An 11,611-nucleotide genomic window follows, 5' to 3' on the forward strand; every position below is an offset into this window, starting at 1 on the left:
TCTCTCTCTCTCTCTCTCTCTCTCTCTCTCTCTCTCTCTCTCTCTCTGTCTCTCTCCTTCTCTCTAGGCCCTTCCCCCACTCGTGCTCTCTCTCTCAAAATAAATAAATAAACTTAAAAAAAAAAAGACATTATTAAATACAAGATTAAATACAAAAACGGAGGCGGGGGGGGGAAATCAGGTAACTAGCTTAACTACTACTAAAAAGGCATCTGTTAAAATTCAATATCTAATTCTGTTTTAAAAAGTATGAAGAATGAATTTATTTATTGTAACAGACTTTTACAGATAAAAACAGAGGCCTCTTTAGAAGTTCAAGGAGAACATCTTCATTGGCCTTGGGGTAGACTAAGATTTCTTTACAGGGCAGAGAAAGATTTATAGACTGGGTGACATTAATCGTACTTATTGCTCATCAAAAAAACCCACTAAGTGTGAAAAGACAAATCACAGACTGGAACTAGTTATTTGCGATACTTTACCACAGAAGCCAAAAATTGTGCCATATTAATAAAATGTGATAGCATGCTATAGCAATGAAAATCAACTGCTGCTACAACAAAGATGAATCTTACAAACACGATACAGAACAAAGAAACCAGACATACACAAAAAATACAGACTCGGGGTGCCTGGGTGGCTCAGTCGGTTGAGCATCCGACTTCGGCTCAGATCACGATCTCACGGTTCGTGAGTTCGAGCCCCGCGTCAGGCTCTGTGCTGACAGCTCAGAGCCTGGAGCCTGTTTCGGATTCTGGGTCTCCCTCTCTGTCTCTCTGCCCCTTCCCCACTCATGCTCTGTCTCTCTCTGTCTCTCAAAAATGAATAAACATTAAAAAAAAAAAATTAAAAAAAATACAGACTCTATAAGACCACTTACATAAATTACTGTTAACATTTCAGAAATTTAATTTATGCTTCAAAAAGGCAGTTTATTACTTACACTGCAGGTGGAGAAAATGATGTGACAAAACAAGCATGAGAGGGGTCTCAGGGCTGCTGTTTTATTTCTTGGCGTGGATAATGGCTATGGGAGCATATCCCCTTTGTAGTAATTCACCAAGCTATATATCTATGATCTTTGCACTTTTATTAATGTGTAGTACACTTTGGTAAAAGCTCATTTTTAAAAAATAAAAACCAAGTTCAAAGAAAGAGTACCTTTAAAAAATATGAAAAACGCAAAGAAATCCAATCATCTCTCTAATCTGCTATGCTAGAAATACCGTTAAATACATCTCCAAAAAAAAAAAAAAAATGCAGAAGGTGTCAATACCAGGAAGAAATCACAATTAAGGGAAAAGTTAGCTTACCAATTAGGCAAGAGGATTTCACATACTTTGATTTGACCCCACATTTTAAGAAAGCATTGTCTTTGGCCTAGCAATTCCACATCTAGAACTCTATCCTGCAGAAATAGAAGTATGCTAGGAGATACAAAAAATTTTATTGCTGTTTTATTTATAATAACAAACACTGAAGATTACTTTTTTTGTCCCATACTTTCAGGTGTTTATACAAAAACCTGTAAAAGAAATAAAATTAACAGTAGGAAATTTGACTCTCTGCTTTATACTGCTTTATGACCTTCCAAGTTTCCCATTTATATATAAATTCTTCAGTTGTAGTCCTTTTCTTTACAAACACATTGGGAGGAAAAATCATACAATCACGTCAATTGGCGTAGAAAACGCATTTGACAAAATACAACACTCATTCATAATAACGATAAACCCTTAGAACAATACGAATAGAAGGGAACTGTCTCAATTTCATGGAAAGCATCTTCAAAACAAAACAAAACAAACAAAAAAAAAACCCCACACAGCTAACACTACACTTAGCAGCCAAACGCTGGAGGCTTTCCCCCTAAGACAGTGAACAAGGCAAGGCAGTTTGCTCTCACTGCATACTTAATATGGTGCTAGAAGTTTCAGCGAGTGCAGTAAGGAAAAGGAAATAAAGCCATAAAGTTCAGAAAGATAAAACTATTCCCATTTGCAGATGGCATGGTTGTTTACACAGAAAATCCGAAAGGGGTGCCTGGGTGGCTCTGTCAGTCAAAGGTCTGACTTTTGATTTCAGCTCAGGTCATGATCTCATGGTTTGTAAGACTGAGCAGAGGGGCTCTGTGCTGACGGCATGGAGCCTGCCTGGGATACTCTCTCCTTCTCTCTCTGCCCCTCCCCAGCTTGCACACACACACACACACACACACACACACACACACTCTCTCCCTCTCAAAATAAATAAACTTAAAAAAAAAAAAATCCCAAAGACTCTACAAAAAGACTCCCAGAACTAACAATTTAGCAAGGTTACAGGATAAAAGATACACATCTTCTGAAAAATGAACTGTATTTCTATATACTAGCATTGAATAGATGGAGACCAACACTAAAAATACCATACCATTGACAACTGCTCAAAAAAGTAAAATATTTAGGTGTAAATCTAACAAAATGTGTATAGGACTCATATACTGAAAACCACACAAGGTCCCTGTCAAAATCCTAACAAGATTTGTGTTTAGATAAGACAAGACCATTCTAAAATTTATATGGAAAGGTAAAAGAACCAGAATACCTTATAAAATCACAAAAAGTAAGAGTAAAGCTGGAGGGATCAGCCTACACGATGATAGGTACAGTAATCAAGAGTACATGCTACTGGCCAAGGAACAGACCTATAAATCAGTGGAACCGGATTAAGGCCCCAGAAACAGAACCACACAAATGTCCCCAACTGATTTTTTTACAAAGGTACAAAAGTGATTCAATGGAAGAAAGATAGCCCTTTCAACAAACGGTGTTGGAGTAACTGGACACCCATAAAACCAAAAAAAAGGAACTTCAATCTAAGTTTTAAACCTAGTACAAAAATCAAATGTAAAACTATAAAACCTTTAGAAAACAGAACATGAAAAATCTCTGGGATCTAGAGCTAGGCAACGAGATCTTAGCTTCAAAACAAAAGCACAAGCCATAAAAGACAAATTTGACAAATTCTATTACATTAAAAGTAAAATCTTGCTCTGCAAAATACCACTAAGAGAATGACAAGACTGGGGGTGCCTTAAGTCGGTGGAGCGAGCACCTCCTGATGTCAGGGTCATGAGTTCAAGCCCCACACTGGGTATAGAGCCTACTTAAAAGAGAGAGAGAGAATGAAAAGACAGGCTCTAAAGTGGGATAAAATATCAGCTGTCCACATATCTGACAAAGGGCCAGAACACATAAAGAGAATTCTCAAAACTTAAGGGTCAAAACAATCCTACTAGGAAATGACGTCCAAGGAGGCAGTGAGCACAGCAAGTACTACACCTATCACCCCACCCATGAAGACACCCATGAAGATGGCCAAAATAGAAACGGGGAGCCCACTGGCAGGAGGCTTCGAGGACGAGCCTGGGGAACCACGAGGCCCAGAGGCGGCATGGCGTCCCCCCCCCCCCCACCCCCATCCCAGTCCTTGGTGGAGTACCTCCTCCGGCTCCTCCCGTGACGGCCACTGGCTGTGGCTGATGGCCGCCTCTCTGGACTATGGCGCTTCTGCACTGCCTGTGCCCGGACCGGCCACCCTGCAGCTCCCGATGGCATCCCAGGTGTGCGAGGACTGTGGGCTCTGTCCCCTTCATTGTCTCTTTCCTCCTTTTCTGGGGTGGGGGGGGGGGTGCTCCTGGGTTTTGTGATCCTCCTCTGAAACCGGGTTACACTCACTGGTGTTCCTCTTCCTTCTGAATGCCATCGGTGGCCTCCACATCAACAGCATCACCCACCCGTGGCCACCACCCAGGAAACGGCAGCCCGTCCTCCAAATCCAAGAACATCAAGTTCTACAAGAAAGTGTGGTCAAGATGGGACTTTTCCAACATGTGACCTCTGATGGGGAAAGGGGTAGGACAATGACCTTGAAACTGCTGCCTCTCAGCCAATGACCTTTGGAGGTCATCCAGAAAGAGCCCAGCAGATTCTGCAGCTGGTCTGCAGGGCCAGAGGCAGGAGGGGGCCTCAGTGCCACCAGCTGCACAGGTTTAGCCAAATTATCAAGATGCTGATTTTAGAAGAAGTAACACATTTTAAAACCTTTCAGGGTTTTAATAATAAAAGAAAAATAAATAATTTAAAAAGAAAAATAATAAAAAATAAAGAGTGACAATGCAGAATACTGGCAAGGGTGTACAGAACCTATATCACCCCCACATTGCTGATGGGAATATAAAATGGTAAACCCACAATGGAAAACAGTGTGGCAGTTTAAGTATGCAAACTACCACACAACCCAGCAACTACACTCCCAGGCATTTATCCCAGGCAAAGACTTATGTTCACATAAAACCCTGTACACAAATGTTTATAGCAGCCTTACTCAGAATGGCCCCCAAACTGGTAACAATCCACACGTCTTTCAACAGGTGGATGGTTAAGAAAAACTGTGGTACTTTCATACCATGGAAGACTGTTCAGCAATAAAAAGGAACAAACTTGATTTAAAAAAAACTTAAATCTCCAGAGAATCATGCTGAGTGAAAAGTCAATTGCATAAGGTTACTTACTATGATTTCACTTATATAACATTCTCTGAATGACAAAATTATAGGAATGGAGATCAGATTATCGATTGCTAAGGGTTAAGAAGTTGGTGGGGCAAGGAGGAAAAATGAGTGTGGCTACTGAAAAAGGGCAACTTGAGGAATCCTTGTGGTAATGTTCAGTGTCTTTACTCTTACCAATGTCAATTTCCTGGAAATGATACTTTACTATAGTTTTTCCAGATGTTACATATGGGGGAAACTGGCTAAAGTATAGACAAGATCTCTTGGTATTATGTATTACAACTGCATATGAATCCACAACAATCTCAAAATCAAAAGTTTAGCTTTCAGGGTGCCTGGATGACTCAGACAGTTAAGCACTCAACTCTTAATTTCAGCTCAGGTCATGATCTCATGGTTTGTGGGATCAAGCCCCCATGTAGGGCTCTGAGCTGACAGCTGCCCAGCCTGCTTGGGATTCTCTCTCTCCTTCTCTCTCTCTCTGCCCCTGCCCCAAGCACATGCATACACACACACACACACACACACACTCAAAATAAACATTTTTAAAAAACAAAAAATAACTAAAAACTTAGTTTAAAAAAAAAAAGATGGTACGCAATTCTATCTGGAACAGCATTTTACAGCTTCCAAGCAACAGCAGATGTGAAAGAAGACCATTAGGATTCTTAGCATTTGTCTTTAAAAGATGAGTATCTCATTTGGGGCTCCCAATAATTGTCAGGTGGCAGCAAACTGTAACAGTCAACAGAGGCACAAAAGGGCAGGTTCCCGATCAACAAGACACTATTCAATCTACTATCGTTACTAAAATAAAATACAGGTGCTCCTTGTGGTATACTAAGTAATGGGTGGAGGGCCTGGGTGGCTCAGTCAGTTAAGCACCCGACTCTCGATTTCAGCTGAGGTCATGATCTCAGGTTGTGGGACTGAGACCCTCCTCACTGGGCTCTGTGCTGACAGCATGGAGCTTGCCTGGGATTCTGTCTCCACCTCTCTCTCCGTTCCTCCCCTGCTCACATGCATGCTCTCTCAAAATAAATAAACACTCAAAAGAAAATAAATAAATGTATTTGGTCTTTGTCCCCAATTCCTGGCACAGAGCTCCTAAGACCCTTGGAAGTTCCAAAATAATAGGAGTGTCTTTTAAAATTTATTCATAAGGAGCCCCTTTGGAGGACACTTGAATTTATGCTGATGAGGTGACTCAGGATGAGGCCCATATACAGCCTCAGAATAGGACTGGTCACCAGAAAAAAAGTGGTTAGAGGCTTGGAAACTTCGGCCCCACCAACTGACCCTGAGCGAAGGGGAGGCTGCCTGGAGATTAAATCCTGTAAAACTCTAGAACAAGGAGAGAACTTCCAGGCTGGTGAATGAACACACATGCTGAAGGGTGGCATACTCTGCTTCCAGAGGGACAGAAGCCCTTGCCTCGGGACCCTTCGGGGCCTGGCCCTATGTACCTCATCTGTGTGTGTGCAGCCGTATCCTTCATAAAATCCTTTATAATAAACTGGTAAATTAGTGTTTCCCTGAGCTTTGTGAGCAAATTATCAGTAGCAAATTATCAGTCCAAGAAGGGAGTGTGGGAACCCCCGATTTATACAGCCAGTTGGTCGTAAGTACAAGTGGCCTGAACGTGCGATTGGGACTTGTGATTGGCACCTCAAGTGGCAGCAGTCTGGTGGGACCGAGCCCTTACCCTGTGGGATCTGAAGTTATCTCCATGCAGACAGTGTCAGAATTGAGTTAAACTTGTAGTACACCCAGTTGTTGCTAGTTGAGAACAGGAGAACTGCTTTGTAGGGGAAAAAACCCACACATCTGGTTAGAAGTATTCAGAGGAGAAAAACAAGTTTCCCTTACAATTCTCCTTCCAGAAGATGCAATTTATGAACAGCCAGACTTATCCCCAAAACAACCCACCAATTTACCAAAAGATGTTTTCCTTTCAAAGGACCTCTATGTAGCATGTTTCAGCAACACATTTGAAGGAATTCTTTTCATTAAAACTCCATTCACCCCTCCCTTTTCAGAATCTCATCTGCTTGTGCCACACGCAGCACTTCCATGGGTCCACGTAACTCCTCTCTCCAATATCACAGGGGAACCCAGGCTCAGTCAGGTGACTGGCTCAGGGACGGGGACCGGAGCTCAGGGACCAGGGCCGGAGCAGGCCTGCGTCCTAACTGCTAACGCAGGGCTCCTCCTGCCCAAGTCTATCCTTCTGTTATTCCCACTTAAAACGGCCATCATTCTCGCGGAATTCTTTCCATTTGGACCTCACCTTACCCACCGTGAACTCAACCTAACCCTGCATGACACAGCCCTCAGGAAATCCAGAGACAGAGGCAGTGTGGACGGCTGCTTTATAACATGACAAGGAACAGCCAAGTCCATCATGCAGTTCAAAGGGAGAACAAGCCCGGAGGGCGGGAGCTGGCTGCAGTCTCCCTCCAGCCCGGCGGTCAACCTCACCAGCTAGTTTACCTGCTAACTATGCCTTGGCTTTCTACCTGCAGGAAAACAGCAGCCAAAAAAAAAAAAAAAAAAAAAGATTTTCTCCTAATAGGAAGAGTAGAACGAAACACAACTGTTCAAGTTTCTCAAGAGTGAAGCAAAAATTACACATATGGTTGTACAATTAATAAAAACAAGTCCAGGAGCATCTTTCCTTGTGGTTCCAATTCTTCTCATTATGTACAATCCCTGTGCGTTGGAAGGAGGCACTTTTATTTAAGAGATCAGCTTGTTCGCCTGAAGTCACAGAGTGTGACCCTGTGTCTCAGCCCCTTCTGAATCCCCGAGCAGCTTTCTTGGTTGACATGCTGCTATTCCCAACCACTGGAGACACGGAGAAAAGAAAAAAAAAGGAAAAGGCTTAATGATTAAGTCTTGTATGCCAGGGTGTGTTTCAACATCCACACTGTTGACATTTTGGGCAGAAGTATTCCTCATGTGAGGAAGTTGTCTGATGCATTGCAGGATGTTTATGGTATCCCTGGGCTCCACCCACTAGATGCCAGAAGCAGCCTCCCAGTCGTGACCACCAAAAATATCTCCAAAAACTGCCAAACGCCCCCCTGGGAAGCAAAACTGCCCTCGTGGAAAACCACTACATTATACGTAATACATACAAATACTTGGGAGCCATCACCCAAAAGGAACCCTTTAGACGGAAAAGAGAAGATAAAATCAAGGCATAATTCTCTTTAAAAGAAGACAAAGTTGAAAGTTGTGAAAAGTTCCCATATAGAAGCAGGAACGGATTTCGGACACCAGACAGCAGAACTATCCTCGCAGGCAGAAGTTACGTAGCAAAACCAGCTAACTAACGTTTATTCTGCCGACGTGCCAGGCACTGTTCGGGGCACTTCGAGTGTTATTTCACTTAATCTTTACAATAACCCTACGAGGTTGGTAACGCTGGCCTCGCTTTACCGATGAAAAAACCGAGGCTCGGAAATGTTAAAGAACTCGCCCAAAGTCCAAGAGCTAAGAGCAAAAGCAGAACCAGGACCCAAACCAAGGTCTGACTCAGACCCAGCTCTTAACCACCCAGCTACTACAACCGCAACACATTAAGCATTTTACCTCAACGTAATAAACAAAGAACCCTTTGACTTACAAGCTGTTCCCTTCACCGACAGTGATTCTGGCAGCCACCACCCTATCTGTCCAGGCCGGCAGCAGATACAGAAAGCGTTCCTTCCATAAGCCCCAGGGAAGCCTCTGCCCTACCTCCTCTGAGTCCCTTCACAACGCTCAGCCCTTCCTAGTTCACGTTACTCAAGCCACTCTCTCAAGCACTTCCTACTTCGAAAGCTCCTGGAGGATGGAGCAAGCAGCTTCCCATGTTTACACTCCCACGAAGCCTCCTCGAAGCCTCGCATATACCGGGGCTCCGTAACCTTTTCTGAACCACTGCCCCTGACGCAGGCCCCACACCCCCCACCCTCCAGAAGGGATGATTAAGCAAGCACCTTCAAGAGACGCAAGTTTTCTACTTAGGGCGAAGATTTTATTGGATAGGCCGAGTTGTTGCCGATTCTCAGAACCTGAGTCAGAAAGGGACAGATGATTGGCAACACAGCCCCCTGGCTACACCTTCAATCAAACTACCAAGGACTTTCTCGACTATGACCATGTATCTTGTATCAGGGGCCACTTGTATTGACCTCCATAAACAGGCACGTATGTGTGTGGATATGCATATGATACATACACAGGGGTGTGTAACCATGAATGCATATATATACATTTATCTCAGTTCCCTCTTGAAGAAATTAAGCAAACATCTACAAGATTTCTCAGGACTTGGAACCAGCACAAAGAACTCTAAATCAGGAGCCTCTTTTTTTTTTCCCCCTTGGTATATTAATCAGATAAGAAAAATAAGGCTCTACGTAGTGCTCCCCATAAAATACCAGCACACCTGCCAACAAGCACTACCTCCCCCAGGTTGTGCAGTCTGGCGTCCTTCCAGGAAAAGTGCAAAGTGGCCCGGCCCTGTTGGAAGAAATGAGAGTTCGTGCGCATGGCAGCGAAGAGAAGTTCACAAACAGAGGACCGGGGCAGGGGGGAGGGAAGAATCCTTTGGAACATTAAATATTAGTTTGGAGGCCACCTGTCAAAAGACAAACACTAAATTGTATCTTACAGGTACTATATTTTCCACAGAAATCCCAGGTTTCCAGGACACAGTGCTTCTATTCCTATTAAAACAAAACACACAAACAAACAAAAACTACGCCCGGTGTTCACAGAAGGAGAAGCTGGTCGTACCATATCCAGCCAATGGCAAGTTCTCTAGAGTAACCTGGAGGTAAAGGGGAGAGCTGGCCGAGAATGCCAGAGGAAAGCAATCGAGCAATTGCTTTGCCCAAACAGACACAAAATACGGGCAAGAAATGCTGAGAATACCCAGCATAAACCATGCTTGGGGCCGCTCCTTAAACTTCCTCAGGGTTTCTGAGAAGTAGACAGAAGACAATCATGTAGCAACACAAACCTTTCTCATGGTCACCAGGTATGAAGGGTCTTCTGGTTCTTTCTTTGCTAACCCTCTGTCTCCATCAATGACATGGCATTTTCCCTTTATGCGCAACCAATCACCATTCAAGAGAAGCAGAAATGTAACCCTCCAGAATAGGCATCAGACAGATGATGAAATGGGCTGGCCACATAGTACAGAAGTTGGTGCAAAATTACACACTTCGACACGACCCACAAAGCTTCCAGGACCAACCACAAACCCTCTCCTTCAAGGTGCAGATAGGTTTTTCCTTTCTCCCCCTCCTCCCCCCACTTTGGGGGACTCTCTCAGTTTGGGATAACCAGACAGAAGCTTTAAAATGCATGTGTCCAGGGGACCAGTTGAAAATCGGCACCACTTAACTTGATCTGGGTTTAAATAGGGCCTGTTTTGTAATCAATCCACCGTTGTAGGGCAAAAGGGGGGCTCGGAAACCTGTAGTTTAGCGCTTGTCACCAAATCTCTTACTAAAGGCAAGGCAATTAGGCCCATGACTGTTAAAAAATGTATCCCAAAGCTTCCGTCCTGCGCACATCACAGATACGGCTAAAAACAAAGAATTTTTAAAATGTCTTTAATCCACATCCACAGAGAGGTGTGAGGGCAGCCGAGAAATCATGGCGACAGGGACAGCCGATGTCCATGGGGGCAGCTGTTTCTGAGACGTGTTTTGGGACAGGACGCGGAACCAACCAGTGGTAGGTACTTTTCTCTCCAAATCTCTCTCCATCTTATAACTGCCCAATCACAGTTCGGTCCAGCAAACTGCCTTTATCCTTTGAGAGGTTCTCGGCGAGGGCGAGAGCAAGAGGGACCGAAGGCGGGCGAGGGGGCGATGCCCGGGATTTGTTGCAACACGTAGTGCTGGAAAACGTGTAGCTGTTTACTACCAGCGCCCCGGAGCCGCCAGCGCAGCGCGCCGCGGAGCACGCCCCTCGGGCCCGACCCCGCCTCCCCCACCCCAGCCACGGCGCGCCCGGGTGCGGGGGCGACGCGCCACTAGCCCTCCCCGCCGCGCCCGCGGGACGCGCAGGCTCCCCGCGCGCCGCCCCCCGGGGCATCCGCGCCGCACGCCCGCAGCCCCCACGCCCATCCTGCGCGCTGCCCGCCCCGAGGTACCTCGGAGGCCCGGGTTGTCGTCTCTGGCTCGAATCCTTCGGATTTTGACGGGGCGCCCACTCAGGGTGGACAGGACCAGTCGTTGGCGCAAGAAGTTGCAGCCCGCGTAGCTGAGGGAGTGCGACTGGGTCGCCATGTGCGCGCCCTCGGCAAAGGTGCCGGCGGCTGGGGCGCAGCGACTTCGGACGGGAGCGAGGGTCGCGACCCCGGCGGCGGCGGCGACAGCGGCGGTGGTGACCCGGGCTCTCTCTCGTAGCCCCGCAGCCCCCGGCGCGTCCACGTGGTTTGGAACAGGAAGACGGAGAGACGAGACACCGGGTCAGAGGGGAGAGGGGCGGAGTCGGTGACCGACACCCCGCCTCCCCACCCGACCGGGGGCGGCTCCCGCGCTGGATCTCGCGGCTATTGGTCCGCGCGAGATCAGGGCGGTGCCCATGCCGCGCTTCCATTGGCCAGCGCTGGAGCTGGGCGGTGCCCGGGCCGCGCTGCCATTGGCCCGCGCTGGAGTGGGGCGGTGCCCGAGCCCCGGCAACAGCGCCTGGCGGGAGGGAGCGCGTGCGGGAGGTGGCCCGGGAGCCCGGTGCGGTAGCTCGCTTGCCCCGCAGGTCTCCCTGGGGTCTCTCCCGGCGTGGCGGCCGGGGGAGGCGACGGGCTGGGGTTGGGTGCCTACCACATGCCTGGTACTTAGCCTCAGTACTGACTGCAAACCCTAAATGTGTAAGGTATTATCTCCCCGCCTTTTTCTTTATAGAGAAGAAAACGGGATTGGCGCGCTCATCCAGTTGCAGACTCCGCGCTGAGCACGCTGCCGGCGCTGTCCCCACGCTCCCCGCTGTCACCAGGCGGGGTAGTCCCATTCCCTCCTTACGCTTGAGGAAAGATTCGAGGAACATTGCACA

General features: G+C 46.6%; 1 protein-coding gene across 3 annotated transcripts in view; it reads right to left on the bottom strand.

Moving 5' to 3' along the window:
- The window catches only part of RCL1 (RNA terminal phosphate cyclase like 1), a 57,230-nt gene extending 46,234 nt beyond the window's left edge, over window positions 1-10,996 (bottom strand). For 2 of the 3 annotated variants that reach the window (XM_049643684.1, XM_049643773.1), the window contains exon 1: window positions 10,713-10,996. In XM_049643684.1, the coding sequence (XP_049499641.1) occupies window positions 10,713-10,848 (136 nt within the window). In that variant the 5' untranslated portion in view covers window positions 10,849-10,996. Of the gene's footprint in view, window positions 1-8,186; window positions 8,286-10,712 lie in introns of those variants that run through there. The other variant, XM_049644084.1, reaches the window with a different exon arrangement.
- Window positions 10,997-11,611: the final 615 nt, after the last annotated feature.

The sequence above is a fragment of the Panthera uncia genome, chromosome D4 (genome assembly GCF_023721935.1).
Source record: "Panthera uncia isolate 11264 chromosome D4, Puncia_PCG_1.0, whole genome shotgun sequence".
Lineage (NCBI taxonomy): Eukaryota > Metazoa > Chordata > Mammalia > Carnivora > Felidae > Panthera > Panthera uncia.